Source organism: Engraulis encrasicolus, chromosome 21, assembly GCF_034702125.1.
Source record: "Engraulis encrasicolus isolate BLACKSEA-1 chromosome 21, IST_EnEncr_1.0, whole genome shotgun sequence".
Lineage (NCBI taxonomy): Eukaryota > Metazoa > Chordata > Actinopteri > Clupeiformes > Engraulidae > Engraulis > Engraulis encrasicolus.
This window is the reverse complement of record NC_085877.1, coordinates 30,491,457-30,513,327: the sequence shown is the minus strand read 5'-3', so window position 1 is coordinate 30,513,327 and position 21,871 is coordinate 30,491,457. Positions and strand designations below refer to the sequence as shown.

General features: G+C 40.7%; 2 protein-coding genes across 2 annotated transcripts in view; one reads left to right on the top strand and one right to left on the bottom strand.

Annotated features, from left to right (window-relative positions):
• Positions 1–9,853: 9,853 nt before the first annotated feature.
• LOC134437812 (zinc-binding protein A33-like) lies at positions 9,854–11,136 on the bottom strand. Its single transcript, XM_063187355.1, has 2 exons — positions 11,099–11,136; positions 9,854–10,543 (listed from the first exon to the last, which is right to left on the bottom strand). The coding sequence occupies exons 1-2, from the start codon at positions 11,118–11,120 to the stop codon at positions 9,999–10,001; spliced, it is 567 nt and encodes a 188-aa protein (XP_063043425.1). The 5' UTR covers positions 11,121–11,136; the 3' UTR covers positions 9,854–9,998.
• Positions 11,137–19,301: 8,165 nt separating this feature from the next.
• The window catches only part of LOC134437353 (2-acylglycerol O-acyltransferase 2-A-like), a 14,126-nt gene continuing 11,556 nt past the window's right edge, over positions 19,302–21,871 (top strand). Inside the window, exon 1 of the mRNA XM_063186846.1 lies at positions 19,302–19,395. Coding sequence (XP_063042916.1) covers positions 19,302–19,395 — 94 coding nt within the window. The remainder of the gene's footprint in view (positions 19,396–21,871) is intronic.

The window sequence follows — 21,871 nt, the reverse complement described above, 5'->3', positions numbered from 1 at the left end:
TCTCTCACGGCACGTCAGTCCGTGTGTGACTTCGGACACAAACGCGAGATGCAAGTTGACCATGGTGCCATTTGGGGCAAATTGCGCGCAGTCTGGGTTGACAGACAGCACATGTAACATGTAACACACCCGACTCGCTTGGTAGGGTAGGTTAGTGGTCAGAGCGAGGGACAGTAGCCTATCATCTTAATGGAAAGACACTTCAGGTCCACGTTTAAATGGCCATGCGTAACGCATCCAAAACCAGTGAGGTGTTCCATGGTGTTATGACAGATAGAGGTAGCTTAGAGGTCGGTCGGATGGAGATGTCTAGCACCTTTCACAAATGTTAAGTTAACCTACAGTAGCTTAAGTAGTAGCCTAATGCTGATGTGGCATGCAGAAATAGCAACCAGATAGGCCTACGCCTAAACTGTGTAGGAGACCTCGCTGGCAGTTTCGAGGAATAGGCTATCAGTAGACGGTACCACAACAGTTGAAGAAAAGTTTCTTCCGATTCATGCACCAATGGTCAAAACTTCATTGATCCACCTGTAATAATAAAATGATCTAGTGGAAGGAGCCTTAGCCCATTGGATAGTCACAATTATTAATGTAGTTAGCCTATGGGGTAGACATACTGGACCGGACACAGTACAGTGCGTAAAGGAGTTAGGCTATCTTTACCACCCACAGGCACCGACATAATTGGGGCTACCAGTAGGACAGAAAGGTGTTCTGTGGAGTAGGAGCATCATCAGGCTGATTATAGGCCTCAGTGAAATGCAAAAAGCAGCGCGTTTGGCAGCCACTTGTGCACTATCGTGTCTTACTTAGCCGAGCAATATAAAAGCACAGCGGGAAATGGGACCAATAATCGTACATTAGAGTTGTTATTTTGTTTTGGTTTTCTCGTTTATTACTTGTTCTGTTTTGAGTTGGGAAAAGGAAAATCAACACAACTCTCCATTTTTTGGCCATATGGAAAAACGGGAAAACAAAATATGGAGTCGTTATTTCGTTTTCCGTTTGCCAGATTGAATGGAATAATTGAATGATCGGATGATACACGGACCCTCTGCACATAGTCAAATCAGTTTCTCATTGTTTTCGGCATATAGCAAATGCTCTCGTCCACCATGCCATGGCTGTGTACAATTCTCAGTGATTTTGTACATTATCAATTGCTTTTGTCATATCACTCAAAAAGCTTTGTCACTGAATGCATGAAACTATCTCACCCCCCAAAACATTTAGGCCCTAGGTCATAGTTTAAGTCTTGACATGCAAAATGATTTACCAAGCTGTCATAATGTGATAAGCACTGTATAATTTCCATTGGATTTGTATCTATAAATGTGATCTGAATTGGTAAATTGCTCACAGGTAAATATTGACTCTCTCAAATCAAAGGCAATAGAAGGGATAGAGAAAACAGGCATGCAATACAACAATAGGCACTGTACTGCATTATATTACTCTATGCCTCATGTGCCCTTTATAATTACGCTCCACGCAAAATTACAATATTTCCCTAGAATTTCACAAGACAGTAAGTGCACTTTATACAGTATCAGTGTATTGTTTCAAATTTATTTTGCTTTACAGTTCTAGATTTCTTTTCACATGGGGTTACAGTTCTAGATTTCTTTTCACATGGGCTTGCAAGACTAGTAAAAAGTTATGGTAGAGGGCGCATTTTGACACCTCAACCAGAGTTTGCTATTTTTCCTATTTTGCAATGAGAAAACCTGTCAATAAATAGTCGTAGTCTAAATGTATATCTAGGACAATCTTATCTGATCAATGTAATATAAAGTCGAATTTACAACACTTCCCATCCAATCTAAACAACATTTTGCTTCAGAAAAGATCCTCAAGAGTGTACTATTCAATTGACAACATGACAAATTGATTTGACGAGCTTGTCCATACACGGACCACACTATGACACATTGACTAACTGACTGCTGGCACTGATACGTTCCTTGACACAAAAACTTGGGTTTTGAGCAAGAGACTTGGTTTTGCAGGTCATCCACTGCGTTTTGCCATTTGCCATTTTGTTGTTTTGAGAATGAATATTATGTTTTGCAAATTGCAAGAGAGATTCGAGAAATGTACAAAACCAATTGAGAAATACTGTAAGTCCTCCAAGGGCCATACAATGAACACAAACCAGGATTTACCCCTGTCCTTAAGGGCCTATATTGAAGGTGGCGCCTTTACAGTATTTTTCTCAATTGGTTTTGTACATTTCTTGAATCTCTCTCGCAATTTGCAAAACATAATATTCATTCTCACAACAGCTTTAACTAGAGATGCACAGGATCCAAGATCCGGTTCCGGATCCGGCAGGATAATAGGGATTTTCAGCCTATCCGGATCCGGCAGGATCTTAAGCAGTGGATCCGGTATCCGGCAGTTACCTAAAAATCAGGATCTGGGGCATCTCCACTTTTTACGTAGCCTAGGCTTTTCAGTCAGTCTTTCACAACCCCAATCGCTGCATGGCGTGAAAGCCCTTTGGAAGCGGCCGTTGAAGGCAGTGTGGCAGTAAGCCAATGAGCCTTAAAAATAGTTTGCGCCAACGTAATAAAAAGGGTCCATGTGTGCGAGTTGGCTATGTGTTTCAACCATTTCGTAGGATCCGGTATCCGGTTCCGGATCCGGCAGGATCTTAAGCAGTGGATCCGGTATCCGGCAGGATCCTAAAAATCAGGATCCGGTGCATCTCTAGCTTTAACAAATGGCAAAACACCGTGGATGACCTGCAAAACCAAGTCTCTTGCTCAAAACCCTTGGTTTGTCTTTCAAAACCAAGTTTTTTTTTTGTGTGTCAATGAACGTGTCAGTGTCATAGTGTATGGACAAGCTAGTCAAATCGATTTGTCATGTTGTCAATTGACTAGTACTCTTGAGGATCTTTTCTGAAGCGAAATGTTGTTTAGATTGGATGGGAAATGTTGTAACTTCGACTTTATATTACATTGATCAGATGAAATTGTACTAGATATACATTCAGAGTATGAACTATTTATTGACAGGTTTTCCCATTGCAAAATAGAAAAAATAGCCAACTCGGTTGAGGAGTCAAAATGCGCCCTCACCCCTTTTCACTTGTCTTGCAGGACCATGTGAAAAAAATATAGAACTGTAAAGCAAAATAAATTTGAAACAATGCACTGATACTGTATAAAGTGCACCTACTGTCTTGTGAAATTGTAAGGAAATATTGTAATTTTGCGTGGAGCATAATTATAAAGGGCATATGAGGCATAGAGTAATGTAATGCAGTACAGTGCCTATTGTTGTATCGCATGCTTGTTTTCTCTTTCCCTTCTACTGCCTTTGATTAGAGATAGTCAATATTTACCTGCGCGCAATTTACCAATTTAGATTACATTTATAGACAAAAAACCAATGGAAATTATACAGTGCTTAACATATTATGACAGCTTGGTAAATCATTTTGCATGTCAAGACTTAAACTATGACCTAGGGCCTAAATGTTTCGGGGGGTGAGATAGTTTTGTGCATTCAGTGACAAAGCTTTTTGAGTGATATGGCAAAAGTAATTAATAATGTTCGAAAAAACTAAGAATTGTGCACAACCATTGCATGGTGGACAAAAGCATTTGCTATACCCTAAAAACTATGAAAAATTGATTTTATCATGTGCACAGGTAACGGCAGGAAGTAACAATTGAACAAAAACTTTTGAGAATTATTATTATGCTGTGAGAAATGTACAAAACCAATTGAGAAAAAAATAATTTCTGAGATTCCTTTACAAACCATGTCATATTTAATGTAAAATTGCACAACATTAAAATTATATTTCTTATAAATAATTATACATTTTATAAAGTAATCATAGTTTTCCCTTTTTGCCTGGTCCTGCTCTGGTTGCACCGGAGTGCCAATCTCAGATGCGCCAGGTATGTTTTTCTTTTGATACCAATTTTGATACCAACTCTTTTGATACCAGCTCAGGAAATACAGTATAATAGGTCTACAAATAGTTCTGAATCTGAAGTGTATCAAACAAGCAGTGTTTGATAAGAGTAATGGACATTAAAGTTATCTGTGTCTGCTTATATCTCCGAAACTATCGTGAAGAGATGTGTATTCTGAATAGGTATTGCATCATTTTCAGCAAGCATTTTGTTGAAATGATTACGTAATGTTTTACTTTGTGGATGCTCGTTTCATTCTCGAGTTGACTTAGCCTAAGTAGCCTAGTTTTCATTTTTGGTCAGCCTATAGGTTGGAAGGGGAAGAGAAAGGGAGAAAGGGTTGGCACCCTTAAAAATGCTTAAATAAATAGGTATTTTATTTTAAAGGAGCACTTCTGCCAATTTCAATATGATGTTGTATTGCTCACTCTACCCTTGACTTGTCAGTACCCGGTGATGCTGCATTTCTCGGCTCAGCCCTTGCTGAGATCTGTTTTCTAATGGGGGCAGATTTTTTTTTACTTTAAAAACCTTCTTAACATAGGCCTACTCAAAATATTTTCCCCAAAAATATCACTGTTTGCTAGTTGTTTGCTGATATTGCATAACCTTTTGGATGTTTTGGGAATAAAATAAATCAAGATGTTTTTTTTTTAAATGTAAACAAACTCTTCCCCCATTACAATGACCAGGATCTCAGAAAAGGCTGAAGAAAACAAAACAAAATTCTCAGGTACTGACAAGTCCAGGGTAGTGTGAGCATTACAACAGCATGTTGAAATTGGCTGAAGTTGTTCTTTAAGATACAGGTTTTAGATATTAGAAAATTAGCCTAGGGTAGTACTCAGTTTTCAAGAGCCAACATGACTTTTGAAAATGGTCAAACAAAGCTTACAAGCTTTGTGAATAATATGTATGGTGAATATATGTGCAATGTTGTGTGTAATGTCTGTGTTTTTTTCTATATTTATGTATGAATGCCACTGGACACCTCATTTTACCTCAGGAATAATAAATGATACTCTACTCTACTTAACTCTCTACAAAGCTTGTCTTCAGTGTCAAAGGATTCCAAGAATATATAATAATACTGCTAAGCTAAGCATTGAGCGAACACATTTTTTCTGAACATAGTGGCCTTGACTACAGTATACCCCTCTATTAATACAAAGAGGACCACCCCAGTGTTATTTATTTCATATTCCAGGGTTAATATTTACAAAAATTGAGTGGAATTAACTTTGAAAATGTTGCACAGACTAAAGAGCAAAACTAACACAATTTTGAGTGGGATCACATGTTATCTGTTATCGAAAATAGATTTAATTTCTTTTAGAGTTCTACTGGAGTTTTTAAAACAAATAGTCTATTACTATACAGAAGAGAGCACGCCTTGGTCTGAGGTAGGGACTGTCTATCAGCATAAAAGGATTCTGCATTTCAGGGTTGACAGATGAGACTGATGATCTCCAGCCCAAAAAAATACTCAAAACCCGCCTGGAAGCAGTGAATCCCACACAATTTGAACTTAATTCTATTGATTTCTATGGCAATAAATCTTGCCCTTTTTACCCACAGAAGATGGTCATCCTAAGCAGCCTAATTGGGCAGGAAACTGCCCCATCTGGCAACACTGCTCTGTTTCAAGCCACCTGCAGGTCAGATCAAAGGGCCTTGCTTTAATGATGGCCGCCACAGATGAGAGAGTCACTCCAGTGCTGTGTGATTGAGAAGCAGGCGGCCCTCTCTGGTCTCATGGTCTGTCTGATGTCCAGGACCAGGGTGCCAAAATGTGCACTAGCCACAAAAAAAACTGGACACATATCCAGTAATGTCTACGTATTAACAACAACAACAACAACAACAAAAATCACTTTTTTTTTCCCTCCTTTTTTGCTGAATGTGCAAGTTGAGGTCTTGAAGAAGCTACTCTATGCTTCCAAAAACTAACAGTATTGGCTTGTCTAAAAGCATACATTTTGTATTTAAAAAGTTCTAGCTTTACTGCAGGCTTTTGCTAGGAGCAAGAGGAACTTTCAGGTCTGAATTCTCTGTTTTCTACCTTAAGGAGTGAACAGATTCAAAATGTGACAAATTCATCATCATATATTACCAGATATTCATTGTAATGATTAGTATCTGCACTATCAGAATGTATGATGAACTCAATATGACCATATGGCCTACTTGCAGCCTGTTTTCTCGTAGCCACAAATGTGTGGTTTGCACACCTGGGACGGTGTTATGGGGGGGAGGCTATCAGTGTGAAAAGTGAAAGGCCACCTGGGAAACTCCAACTCCCATTGTCATTGTGACACAGCACTCCACAGCACACAAGTAGTGAACACTGCACACAACGAAATTGCATTTATGCATCACCCGTGCAAGGGGGCAGCCCTCAATGGCGCCCACTAGGGAGCAGTGCGGCGTGACGGTACCATGCTCAGGGTACCTCAGTCATGGAGGAGGATGAGGGAGAGCACTGGTTAATTACTCCCCCCACCGACCTGGCAGGTCGGGAGTCGAACCGGCAACCTTTGGGCTACAAGTCTGATACCCTAACCGCTTACCCATGACTGCCCTGTCATAAAGCCTTGCTTTAATGACATGTGATGGTTTTGCTTTCATGCTGTGTGATTGAGAAGCAGCCGGCCCTCTGGCATAGCCTGGCTCTTGCCAAACCCTTGTGTATTTCAGCACCCAGTCATACTGGGTTTTGAGGACCTTGGCATTCACCCTGCTCCCAAACAAAAATGGAGTAAACCCAATCAGGATCTCAGGATTTCCAGAGATGTGTTGTAGTCGAAATTTAAACATAGTGGAGAAGGGAAAAGAAATCAGTGAAACGTGACAGTTGTTTCAGACTACATGGACTCACTCATAGACATTGAGTCTGTCATTTCAACTGTATTATTCAAATCTGTGATTAGTTGTGGTCTACCTCATTAAAAGTGTTTCCCCAATAATTTGCAAGGATTTTATAAATAAAACCAGACTTACGCTTATGCCGTAGCGCCAGATGAATGCCTGGGCCCATCCCTGCCTTCGTCTCTTGTCATGGTTTGTCTGATATCCAGGAGCAGGGTGCCAAAATATGAGAGTGTGATCTACGGGTGTGCAAAAATATCATCATGACAATGCAGTGTGATACTTATTTTCATGATATACTGCCTTGATTAATGACAATGGATTATGTAGCCTCTTAGTGCAGATGGGGTCTTCGGCCAGCCTATTCGCAACTGTATGTGCTGAAAATATTCAACAGCATAAGACAGTACCGAGAGCCTAAAGTAACAGATTAAGACATAGCCATTACAATTTTGGTGACAGTAAGGTTAGAACATAGGCTCTGCGCCAAGGGGTTAATAATAATATAATTGAATTTGTATTTGAATTTTGTTCAGCATAGAGTAGGTAATATTTTTATTGTGTCGGAAGCCTCTGTTGAAGCATCTGTTGCTGACACACACCTGTGTAAAATATTAACAATTTGATGTTCAACGTTACACACAAATAAGGTAGAGCATAGACCTGTGATTCTGATATCGGGCCAATGAACGGATATAGAAATGAGTGAACCGTTTTGGATAAATTATAAAAATTATAATTAATTGGAACCTCCACATCAGCAGGCCAAATATTTGTTTATACCATTTTATCTCTAAGCTATTAACTCAAGGCCCAGCTGCACTCCAATACATATATATAGTATATCTGTTTTCTTTTTAACCATGCTCGCCTCACTCTACTGTGTTCTCCCTTACAGTCATAGAGTTCAGTGTCTGAAGAAGTACACACCCGCCCCCTTGTGGTTAAAAAGTTGAACTACAGTACCCCATATCTACTGATGTGCTCAGACCTAACAGGGACCTGGGCACTGTCAGCAGACTTGTACGATATTAAAATTGCATAAAAATCTGAAATCTTTCATGGGGCCCAGAATGTCTACCCCAATGTTTCTATTACCTCATCCTGTCTCTGGAAATTCCCATACAGCCTTGTCCGCTCACCTGATGCCAAACCAGTTTTAGGTATGAGGGGTCCCCTAGGAATATATCACATCACAAAACCTATATCACATCGCAAAAAGAATTGAATAGGCCTACATACAATATTTTTTTCTTGCACAGGCAATTAGAATAATTGCGCCGTACTACATAAGGTTTTTTGGGAAATGCAGTCCAGGCTGTGATACAGTACTTGTGATATACAGGGGGTAGGCCGAAGCCATTGCACTCATTTTTGGGCTTCTACACCTTTTTTTAATCAGGAAGGAGGACAGTGAAGAAAGAAAGAAAGAATGAGTAGGGAGACAGAGATGGGGAAGGATAGGGAAACAACCCGGTCCTCGAGCCAGAATCGAACCCGGTTTCCCGGTGTAACAGCAAGGCACACTAGCCCAGTGAGCCACGTCACCCCCTCTGCACTCATATTTTAAATCAGGCATGGGCAACTCTTTTTTTTACTTTATTAATGACAGGGCAGTGTGAGAGGTGGACAGGAAGTGAATGGGGAGAGAGATGGGGAAGGGTCGGCACATGACCCGGGTCGGCCGCATGGCAGTCGAGTGCCCTAGGTTGGCCACGGCAGGGCCAGGCATGGGCAACTCTGATGATATGGCGGGCCACAATTTCCATTGGAAGGCCATATGAGCGCGGATGTGACTACAACTCGCAGAGTTTGAGGTGCAGCTGTTTACTCACTGAGTGCTGATGCTGTTTGGAAGGAATAGCAGTGTTCTCTATTGACCAAAAATACAATTACAATGGATTCATTCAGAAGTGTTTTTTTTTTTTAATTTGGTCATTATTTTTGTTAGGTTTTATCTAAATGCCAAACTGAGTGAGGACGCGGGCCGCATGTGGCCCCTGGGGCTCCACTTGCCCATATGTGTTTTAAATGTATCCTGTGAACAGATGATGATGTACTGCGTACATATTGCAACAGGCCAAGATGGAACACCCCCAATCTGTCGAAAGAGCTTTCTTAACGGCTACACTACACTTTCACCCAGTCACTAAACTGAGATTTGTCAAGAAAACAATCTACTGTAAACTCTTACCCACAAACTGACCTTTGTGGCAAAAAGTGTTTCTTTTTTTTTACGAGTACTTCATTAATTTTGCTTATTCTGTTAAGAAAGGATTTTTTTTTTGCAGAAGTCTCAAAAGTAAAGTAAACAAAGAAACAGTTTCCTTCCAACACAGGTAGCTTATCCGGGTAACCACTAGACCTGCATACTTGTTTTTAGGATCAGCTGACTCTGCGTTGGTTGGCTCAAGTTTTTGGTGGGTTCTTCTTCAGTTTTTAGTGTTTTTCAGTATGCAACACAGTCTATCTACCTCATTAGGTACAAAATAGAGTGAATGGTGAAACAGCTATATAGTGTTGTACTGACACCATAAATTTACTTTTATTTTTTACTTTTGACACCTCTGAACATTTGTTTGTAAGCAAACAGTTGTTTCTGTATCAGCTCATCAACTTCCTTCGCTTCTGAGTGGCTTTGGTGTCCTACATGTGCACAATAGGTGACAATCAGTATTCTTAAAGGATAACTTCAGCCAATTTCAACATGCAGTTGTAATGCTCACGCTACCCTGGACCTGTCAGAACCCGAGAATTTTTTCTTCTTAAAAATACGTTATCCATTATGTGTACACAATCTATGAAATAATTTTAATGAAGCCTTCCACAAATACATGAACCATAGTTGTTTAGTAGTAAACATTACATTGATCTTAATGCTAATATGTGACTCATATCTTCATTACATAGCCTATCGCATTAAATTGACTTTAAAAAAAAAGAAAAGATAGCATCACGCTGCTGCTGCTGCTGCTGCTGACCTCAGTTTTATTGTGACGGTGCTCATGAAAAATCAGGGGACTCAGCTGAAGAAAGTCATACTGCCAACTTTTATTCATGACTTATTCAATACAAAAAATCAAACAGAATTTTATCGCCTGCGTTTGATTGTAATGGACCTAACAGAAATGAAATTAATTGATTTGAAAGGATCAGGAGTATATTTCTCAACATATCTGTTAATACGGCAGACTAATGGCCCGTATCATAGAATGGAGCGATGACCAATGGAGCAGAGTTTTTGCCTTTATCATTAGTACTGGGGCTGAAGTAAGGGTAGATGATCTCCTTGAAGATGACACCTTTGTAAGAGTAGATTAGACTCCACCTGTCTGCGTCATAAAAGGAGACCAAACCTGCCCCATAATCCACAAACACCCCCACCCGCTCTGGCTTATCTTTCAGGGAGAGGGTGACAGGGGGATCATCTAGTGCCTTGTACTGGTTATTCATCAGCCACATTGCCCAGTAGCCATTTGTAGGAGTCAAAACAATCGGTCCTTTTCTGTTGATGGACTGTCTGTCTACTCCTAATACCCATGACGTCTTCCTACTGACCTGCACCTCATAGTAGCGCTTTGACATAGTAAAACCCTTTCCCAAGACAGAGACGACCTGATCAAAGCGCTTGGGGTTGTCAGGGCGATTCTGTGATGTATCACCATGCTTTACTCGTTTCCCATCAGCAGACAGGATGAGGTAGTCATGAGCAGTCTCAGGATCCAGAGTCACATCCACTGCAAAAGAGAAAAGCATACAAGACTGGATAGGAATATTTATTGTGTGTTTTAAGATGAATAGTGTAATCTGTGCTCTCTTTGACATTGGAATTTTTTTTTTTATGTACTGTTATTTTCTACAGACATCAAAATAAATGAATGTATTGATGAGTGTTGCACCGATACCATTTTTTAGCCCCGATACCGATACCCGATACCTGACTGTGCAGTATCGGACGATACAGATACCATACCGATACTACTACTTTGAAATTTATATACAGTATATATATGAAAAGTTACTACTTGGATGTAACATCATTGCTATTATGGCTTTGTCAGGCTGCTGCCTACTCCAGTAGAACTTTTTACACTTTTTAAATACCTATGATATGAAATAACTAAGATCAAGGCTGCGTTTAAGTGTCATACGAGCATCTAGAAATGGTATCGTGCCCTATTTGTTGGTATCGGCCGATACCGATACCACCATTTTAGTGCAGTATCGGGCCCCGGCCGATACTGGTATCGGTATCGGTGCAACACTAATTGATAATGACAAAAAAGGCATACCTGCATCCTGCATAACCTCCATTCCTAATTGGAAAAGGAAAATATTAACCTTTCTGTTAGAAAATAACAGAAGCATACAAGCGCTGTAAAAAAATAATTAAAAGTTCCTCAAAACTCCTCCCATTTCTACCATGTGTCTCTTGCCAGATGATTGGATTCTGCCTTGCTCAACGGACATTCATCTGTACCTATATGCCATATGCGTAGGTCTGCGAAGGCGGGGTTTTATCAAAAAATCCTTGCACATTATTGGGGAAACACTTGTCTCACATTTTTAATGAGGTGCTACTTTAAACTACACACAGATTTGAAACAGTTGAACAGTTGAAATGACAGAATCAATGTCAATGAGTGAGTTCATGCGAGCGGCCATTGTTGTCTGAAACAACTGTCGCATTTCACTTGCTTTTTCCTTCTCCAACTTTGACTATGTGTCAGGATTTTCAGGGTTGGAGCCCAAGTGCAGCACGCAACAACGGTCAAAGGTTCAACGAGGGGTTTATTTAACACAAAAGCCTACAAAACATGAAATTGGCTTTGAGAAAGACCTAAAGTCACAGAAAGTAAACAAAGGCATAGAAAGGCAAGAAAACACAAGGACAAGGAAAAAACAACAACATGGCTAACAGGGCACATTAGAGGTAAAGCTACAAAGACTGGGACTCAACATGAATCTAAAACACAACTAAAAAGTCCAACACAGAAAACACAAAGTCCAAGACCCTAACACTATGTCACGTCAAAATCCCACATCCTGATTGCTTCTACAGCATTTTGGTTTGGGAGCAGGGCGAATACGAAGGCAGCATAACTCAAAAACTAATCAACAGACTTGGACAAAACTTGTAGAGTTGTTGATAATGACCCAAGGAACAAGTGATTACATTTGGGTGGTGATCCGGATCACGAACCGGAACCAGAACTTCTTAAAAGATTCTGTCAGCAGGATAACTCAAAAACTAATCAACGGATTTGGACGAAACTTAGTGGAGTTATTGATAATGACCCAAGGCACAAGTGAACCAGGACTTTTTGAAAGATTCTTCACCATTGCTGGCCTATATATCTAGACGCCCCTAGTGACCAGAAATTGAATTACGGGGACTCACAAAAAGAAGACAGAAACAGCTTCCTTGGCGGAGGTCTGCGCTCTCTGAGTGCTTCTAGTTCTTGATACTTTACATTCTGTGATAAAATGTCACAACACAATGCAAAGCATGGCTAGCCTTTCACACTAAAGGTGATACATAAAGCAACTTTTTGAGCAATGTTGCCAGGCAACAACATTGGCTGGCTCCTATTTTTCTGATGAAATGATTAAGAAATGATGTCAGCTGGTGATCCAAGTTCTCTTGATGACAAACAATCCAAACGACATGTTATCATATCGTTGGGTGGGTGTGGTGCAATGGTTAGGGGGTTGGACTGTAGATCAGAAGTTTGGAGGTTCAATCCCATGAACCCTTACCAATCCTTTCCTTCCTCAATGGCTGAAGTGCCCTTGAGCAAGGCATCCACTCCCACAGGGGCTGTACCCAATACCCTGTACTATCTGTAAGTCGCTATGGATAACAGCGGCAGCTTAATGTAATGCTGCCCAGAAACATTGCTAAACACGATGCCCTTTGTATCATCATTGCAAATGTCAAGCCTGAGAAATTTGATCACTCACTCGTTTTAAGTCCGCTATCTGTACAGGTCCTCTGTGGCATCTCTTGGTGACAGTTGCATTCGGCCTCTGACGTTGTTTTGGGCCACACCAGCCCAATGACGAGCACACAGCACTACCAAGCACACCACAGCACATCTGTAACGCACCACGAAAAAGAAAACCCACCCCACGTACAATTTATGAAGGGCTCAGATGCAAAACCTTCTAAAAGTCATTACAAAAACCTGTAAAATTAATTTTTTTCAAATGGCATTTTCACCAAGTAATCACAATCAAAAATGTTATGATCAAGTACAGCAAGTCAAGCCCAAAGAAAGTTAAATGGACTGATTTAAATGAATGTATATAATACAGCCTGTTTTTGCACCAAAATGCACTTAGAGGGGTTTGCATCTGAACTCTTGATATTGGGTTTTTAGTTCCTATCAGAGGAGTATAATGTAGAAGTAGAAGTAGAGGAAGAAGTAATCGTACTGATGTAATTACAACACAAGTACATGATCTTATATACTGTATGTATATAGTTTATACACCACTGTACCTGATGAGGTAGATACACAATGAGATTACTTCTACTTTTACTTTATACACCTCTGCTATTATTTGATTTAAAAAAGAGAGAAAGCAGTAATAATATTCATATTTACAGATTGGAGAGCTGCATAGCCCTGTCTTGTCCGGAGGAGTGCCGTTGCCGTTTCTTTCCCTTGCTGGGCTGACAGTTGTCATGTTTTGTACTTCAATATCTTCAGACATCTCTGTTTTTTTTAATTACTTTTTGTCTTTTTTAGTATCTGCAAATGAGCAAAACATGTCTCTGGTTCTTAAAGAAGGGTCCATCTGCAGTGCAATCGTGTACTAATCATGACCTAGTTCAGGAAGGAAGTCTAACAGCTAGGAGGAGTTAAATGTGTTTTTTTCATGCCCTATATCTTGACATCACAGATGCACTCGTGGTTTTCTAGTGCTGAATTTCCATCATATGTAATGTCTTGCAGGGCTAATCATCATGCATGCTATTTTGGTCCAGAGCAGTCCAAATACTAAGACAACGAATGATACCTCATCTCTGCTCCTGTGATTGTGCATCTCCTCCTGTGTATTGTTTCATTATAAACCCTTTAGTGCAGAGCCTATGTTATAACCTCACAGTCACAAAAATTGCAATGTCTATGTCTTAATCTGTTACTTACAGTAAAGGTGCACCGTGGCCAGGGTAGGTATTGCAACTGCTGCTCATTGAAACTGTGCTGCCTATTGCCAAATTTGATCTTTTCATGAATATTAATAAATAATAAACCAATATAGTATGACCAAAGGACGGAAGGATGGAAGTTTTGCAGCTAAAAATACATATTTCTGGAAATTCAAAATGGCGGACCATGGAGAAGATCCCCCTTTTCATGTATGTAAAACGACATTTTCCCAGTTATAATGAATACTTAGAATTTGATGGTGGTGGTAAGTATTTGTTAAAAAGGTAACATTTGTGAATGGACAGCGTGAATTCTGGAAATGAACTGCTAAAAAATATTACACAGTGCACCTTTAACAATCTCTATACTACTGTCATGGCAATGTTGGTATGATGTAGTTGAGTATTTTCAGCAAAAAGTGAATAGGACTCCTGCGACCCCATCTGTAGTAAGAGGCTACAGCGACATTCCTTCCATCGTTTCTGGAAGTAAAGTAAAAGTGAAACTCCAACTCCCATAAGTACGCTTATTTCCCACCTCCCCTTAATGTATGGTACAGTGATACTGTACCATTTTTAGAAATGAGCTTATACACCTCCCCTTCAGTTTACTAATCGAGTTTTACCTTTCTCCTGTATTTTCAACCATTGTCTGAGTATGCCGCTAAATAGCTAGCCGCCAACTGGTCTCATAGGATTCAATGTTAATTGCTAGCTTGGAAGTAAAATTAGCAAAGAAAGGTAAAACTCAATCACTTAACTCAATCACTTAAAAGTGGCACCGTATCACTTCAAGCTAAATAGTTAAGTTTTACCTTTCTCCCGTTCTTCCAGTCGTTCCCTGAGATCTGGCAACCCAATCCGATAGCCCAACGCTACTGCACTGTATTGAGGCTTCGGGAGGGAGATTTACTAACATTCCACGATGAACTCTGCTAGTTATCTTCCGTTATACTCTCCCCCCTAAACGTCACTCCCATCCGGGTCACGTCACCACTGTGATGGAGGTGTTCCAACACAGTTTGTCCCCCTCGGGGTGCGAACCTACCACCTCGTCAACTACATTGGTTCGGCAATGGGAGTCACAGTACGAGCGCGCTGAGCTAAAGGACCGGTCCGATAGCCCATCGGCACCACACTGTATTGGGTCTTTGGGAGGGTTTACTAACGTTCCATGCCGAACTCTGCTAGTTGACCTCCGTTTCATATACCTTAGAACTTAGGAGTAGGCGAGTATCAACGGACTGAGAATGGCTGAAGGATCAGGAGAAAGGTAGGCTGAAGGTCAATTTTTTTTGTCAAGAGGAGGTGTGAAATAAGCACATTTTCAGAAATAGTGGAATGTCACTTTAAAGGGGCACTCACTGTATAATATTTTTTGCAGTTTCTTTCCAGAATTCATGCTGCCCATTCAGAAATGTTACCTTTTTTCCAGGACTACTTACCATTTTAATCTGCAAAACATACTGTACTTTGTTCATAGGCCTACCAGCAAATATTAGTTTACCTTGTAAATATTCATGAAGAGACCGAATTTCACAATAGGCAGTTTCAATGAGCAGCATAGCTTCTCTGGCCACTATCCTACACAGTGTACCTTTGACATCCGCGAGGCCTTCTGCCAGTACTGACTCAGTAGCCCTACAGTAGTATCAACATCAACAACCCACCCTTCCCCCTCACTTAAGTTACCACTTCCCTTCTTATGAAAAAAAATGCATTTCTTGTGAAACACCAGCTACTTGACACACACTTCAAGATTGTAATAAGATAAGTGCACTTGTAATAGGCCTATGGAATATGACCCTGATGCATGTGGTGTAGTTTTGGAGATACGTATCTTGCTGTAATATGCTCATTCATATTCATTATATATAGGCCATTATTAGCTACTTCAAGCTACACATTGTAGCCCTACAGTAGTACCAACAGCTGTGGTGGATTTACTTGACACACACTTCAAGATTGTATGTCACTGATTCTTGAGAAAGCGGCTAAAACATGTCTCTGCAATAAACTGCCAATTCTGTTGAAAATAAACTACATTTTCATGAACAAAATGAATCCAGGTAAAGACCCAGGGGTCTGTTACACAAATGTACAGTCGTTTGAAATATTTAAGTGTAATTTTATTACTTTTCGTGGCTATAAAGCTGCCCACACCCTGTAAAAACAGCTGTCCCAAGGACAGACATCATCATTTCAATTGACTTAAAATGTAAAAATCACTGATATTATTGAATAATATCACCATGATGTGAAAGTCCATATTGAAGTGGTTCTGCAGATATGCACATAGTGTGTGTAAAACAATATTTACTATTATTTTCTGATTGCTCAAAGTGTGTCCAGCATATTGGTCACCACCGTCAGATTTTTTTAAAAAGACAATAAAATCAGGGATGGACAAGGTCATTGTCATTACTTAGGACCCCTTTTCAAACCTTCAGCTCTACTGAATACTTCACCATCACTGAAGCTCCTGTAAATTTACTAATTTCTCCTCAATTTGTTAATTTGTTTGGACACTGGTACTGTCCCAACCATAAACCGTCAACACCGTCGGGGGTTTTAATAGTATTATGTTACATTAATGTTAATTATATATACTTTTTCAGAAGCGGCATGAAGCCCCTAAGAAACAGAGCGAAAACGAAGTGGCTAATGTGAGCAAAAAATGCACAATATGTAAAAGAGTGTTTTTTTGTCTCACACCGTCAGATGTCACCACCGTCAGATTTTGTTCCGCTCATCATCTTGTTCCATATTTTACTAAATTGTACTGGTTAATGAAACATTACCAGACATGTTAGTAATAATTGTGAGCCAAACCACTGAGGAGCATTTGGAGGGTTTTTTGTCACAAAACCTGACGGTGGTGACATCTGATGTGTTTTACATGTTTTTGACAAGTTTTAAGAATATGCTTCCAATAAGTATCTACAATTATGTTGAATTGTAAAAGTAATTCACTTAAATACAATAAACATGTTTTTTTTTTTTTACTTCTAATTCTGTCTGACGCTGGTGACAAAACCAAGAAAGAGGCCATTTTCTGAAAAATGTAAAACATGGGGAGCTTGGCCAATACATTCACTGCACAGCCAAGACCTTAATCTATGATAATACACCTCTATATTTTGGATTTGAACAACTTAAAACCTGTTTATGCCACATTTTCAATAATCTAGGCCTACTTCCTACAGTATCTAACAAATGAAGAAAAAACACATGCACAAGCATACTGTGCACACAGAAAAATAAAGTGTTTATGCTAGATGCCATTGACTTGAGAGGGCTATTTATTTTGCTAAATGTAGGTAATAATTAGGTAACTTTCACCACTTTCAGATTACTGTCACCACCGTCAGTTCTTCAGTCACCACCGTAAGAAGGAGTTTTGGACATTTTAAATGAATGTGCTTACAAAATGTTCCTTTGGAGTTGTTGAATTATCAAAGTAATAGCAAATTTAAGCCTACACGAATATTTGTGAAATTACAAAAAAATGTTTGATCTATTTAGGCATTAAGTAAGCATTGTCTGACAGCACATATTTTTAAATTAGAACACATGAAGCAGTATTAAAATAGAATGTAAGTGAATTTTCAACATTTAAAGGCGTATGTGTGAACCAAAAAACACACACAATCACTTAAAAACTCCAGATACATATGCAACCAAATCAATACACTTTTTATTGCTTTTAATTGTGTCTGACGGTGTTGACAAAAAACAAGGTATGATCGGAGAAAAACCTGATTTCTGAAAAAAAATCAAAATGGGGAGATTGGCCTTGTGCATTTCTGAAAAGTTAAGACCTTTGTTTACGAGGATATACCATATTATTTTGTAATTCACTTCGTTTTTTTCTTTCAAGATTACAACCTGTTTTAGCCACTTTCTCAAGAATCAGTGATGTATGATAACTCACTTGCAATATGGAATATGACCCTGCTGCATGTGGTGTAGGTTTGGAGATGTCTTGCCGTAATATGCGTATTCATAATATTCATTATATATAGGCCTTTATTAGCTAGCCTCCTTCTACCTACACATAGCAATTAAATGTTGAGATTAAAAAAATATTACATACACTGTAGCCTATAGATTTTTGATACTGAAGTCAGCGTTTGTATCATACTATTGACCAGAGTAATAGCCAAGTAGATCCTTGATCCTGATTGCATACCCATGCCATTTTTTTCATTGCTGCCTCAGAGCAAAGGAACGGCAACATTTTAATTTCGGTGAAGGACCGTCTGTAATGCTGTCATGGTGAATTGACATTGAAGTAGCCTGCCGTTTTAACTTTTGACTCATTTGACTTTATTTTTTGAATGCACTTCTGCAGAAGTGTTGGGCCCCTTGGTCCTCTTTTCTTGGAAGGACCATCTTTGAACGACAGGGAGACCCCACACCCTTCATGTAGCCTGACTCTCGCCAGACCCGGAGGATGGAGGATGGAGGTGAGCAGACTCTTCTTAATTTTCTTTTTCAGGGTCTTTTTGTGTCTTTATTCCTGATAAGACAGTTGAGAGTATGGCAGGACGAGAGTGGGAGAAAGATATGGGGCAGGGTTATGACAAAGGCTGGACTCGAACCTGGGTCCCCATGGGCATGCAAGGCCATATGTGGGGGCCTTAGCACCCTGTGCCACAGTGTTCCCCCTGATATATTTCATGCCACTTCAGCTTCCAACCTCAAGGGTGACCAAAGAGGAAAACACTTAATTGTTGTTTTAAATGTATATTGAGAATAGCTGCTTTTCAAAACATTTTCTCTTTAACTTTTTCCATACTACCTGACTATTTTTTACATCTTGTTCAAAAACAGTCTTGTACAATGTTGCGTTGTTGTTGAGTTTTTGAAAGCAAAGGCAGTGAGTTTTTGAAACGGGAGACAGGGAATCTGTAAAACGAGTTGGCAAGAGTCTTTACTAGAGTGTGATTGGTTGAACTTACACTCAAGTTAGGGGTGGAGCAGTAGTGACGTATCACATTTTTGGAGTGTTCTTCAAGCCATGAGCCAAGTCAACAATCACAGGCTCAAACGCAAGATCAGCGTAAAGCACTGTTTCACTCACCGGTGAAAGTTGATGGTTTGGGCAGATGCGCCTCGCCCTTTGCACGTCCTGCGTAGGTCGTAACGGTACTTTGGACTGTCTTTTGGGAGTTTTTGGGAAGGGTGGCAACAGGTCGCCAACCTCAACCCCTTACTTGCTTGCCTTGCACTCTCTCCACTGCATTGTCGCCACATCAACATTTGGCGCGCCCCTTTACAGACGACTGATGAGTGTGTAAAGAAAGATCAGTTTTGTTGTTTCGATGGCAGTAATGAAGATTGAGTTTGCGCCGCTGAACGTGCCGTTACACAGGCGCATACAGACGGCCGCGGTGGTGCAATGGGTCTTCTCGTTCCTCGCTCTCGGTAAGTGGCTCCACGGACGGTCTGTCCTCACAGTCAGGACAGGAGAAGCTCGCGGCTCGCGCTGGGTAGGCTGTTGTGTGGAGGTAGGGGGGAGGAGACCCCAGTATTCTCGCAATGTGGAACGCAGACACGTGTTGGACGACTGGATGTGTTTACTAGAAGTTTGCCTTCATGCATTACGCCTTTTGTGGTCTAAATGGTCTGTTTGTATTGCCTCCTTTCCTCGTTCTGTAATTTGGCAACCAAACATTGTGGTCTTGTAGTCCTGACAGGCGAGTGATATAAACACTGGGTCTGTCACGAGCTGCCCCTGCTTTCCTGCAGCCAGACTGCTGTTAGGAAAGGTTGGGTTGGGTAGATTTCTGTTACAATTACCCTTATAGTGTAGGGCCTATAAGCACTTTCCAACACTGTTACTCTCAGCATGTCTCATCCCTGTATGAAGATGTCTGATGGTATTTCTGGGCAACCTGGGAATAAATTGATTTGAGGTGACAGCTCTTTCTTGATATGAATGGGCCATCATCAGGGTGGAAGGCCTTTTCATGTGTGATGTTTTGTGATTTTCCAAACTGGGAATTAATTGATAAAACCCCTGCCCGCCTACATGGAAAACTGGCACACAATGTCCTCTGTGTATTCTGCTTATTTCACCTTACATAATATAATACTTCCAAATCCAAAGTGGTATCAGTTATACTCCATGGAGCAGTGTGGGGTGGGGGATAGTGTCTTGCTCATGGGCACTTCAGACATTGAGGAAGGAAGGGATTGTTAAGAGTGGGGATCGAACATGCAACCTTGTGATCTACCGTACAGTCCACCTCCCTAACCACTACACCACAGCTTGACCTTTGCAAATGGAAGCCGTGTGTTTGTAAATGTCCCCCTGGGGCAAGTCTAGTGACACACATATTCTTGAAAAGAAGGCATTGCTGTTTTTTTTATTACCAGAAATGCCACCAGATATGGTGATGGAAATCAGTTTAAAACTTGCATTAATGGGAGAGGAACCCGTGTGCACTTTTCTATGTCAGGGTGCAGGGCAGAACAAAGTCTGATTCAAGTTCGAGTACAAAGAAGTCCAGACACAGTTATACTGTTTACATGTTCTGTGCTAGTATGGACTAAATGCAATGGTAGAATTTTAAAGTGCAAACCTTGGCGTGTGTGTGTGTGTGTGTGTGTGTGTGGGGGGGGGCAGACTTCTGTACTGACATTGATAAACTGTGACAGAGAGCATCGGCCACCCTGACCAACTTGGCGTGGTCATGCCTAAACTCCCTTCGTCCTTTTTTATTATGAAATTCTCCTGCAATGCAGGGCTCCAGAGTGCGACCAATTTGGTCGCACATGCGCCCATTTTTTTCCATAGTGCGCCTAAAAAATATTTTTAGGCGCACCGGTGCGACCAGCCATCAGTAGAACAAAATTCATTTGCAATGCTAAACACCCGTTTTAATGGCCATAAAATTAATAGTTATTCTGCAGGCCTACAGTAACTGGCCCATCACACAATAAAACGTGTCAATGCGTCATTCAACTCCGCTGAACTATCTTTCTCCCCCTTCCTCTCGCTGACAGGCAGCCCGACGTTTCAGAATAAAATGTTCGACTTCGCTAAACTATCCGAGTTCACGTGTGCTCGCGAGTTTGTGTTCTCAACCAGGGGAGTTTTGAAACGGACGAGAGGGTTACAATCATGGGGGAAAAACGAGATGGCTTGAGGATATAGCCTATTAAACATCGGCCACTGATCACATAAACGCAGACGGGTGCGCGGAGCCGCGTGCAGAGCTGGCCATTCATCAGGTGACACGCTGTCGGGACTTCTACGAGAGTTATTTGATAGCGACTCCAAACTGCCTATCTGTCGGCAAGGCATCGTTCATTCACATTGCGACAGCACGAGAGAGAGAGGGGGGGGAGAGAGCGCACAAAATTGTGCTGTCCTGTCGTGCTAAGATACCACAATCATCATGCAAAGGGAGAGCGCTCAAAAATGGGGAAATACAAAACCCAATTCACATCGGAAACCTGTAAACAATTGTCAGTTTCAACCGCGTGCAGAGCTGACCAAACAACAGACAGACTTGTCTCTCGGGACTTCAGTGAGAGTTTTTTGATAGCGACTCCAAACTGAATATCTGTCGGCAAGCCATCGTTCATGCACCTTGAGACAGCACGAGAGAGAGGTGGGGGAAGCGCGCACGGAATTGTGCTCTCGTGTCTGTCCATAGCGCTTGCTAAGATACCACAACCATTCATCATAGCGCTTGCTAAGATACCCAATCATCATGCAGAGGGAGAGCGCTCAAAAATGGGGAAATACAAAACCCAATTCACCTGTAAACATAGGCTATTAGTGTCTAATGATTTTAAAAATCATGACATTTTTAACAGGGTTTGAAAAAATATCTAGGCAATCTACCGGTATCCATCTATCTATCCATCCATCCATCCATCCATCCATTTC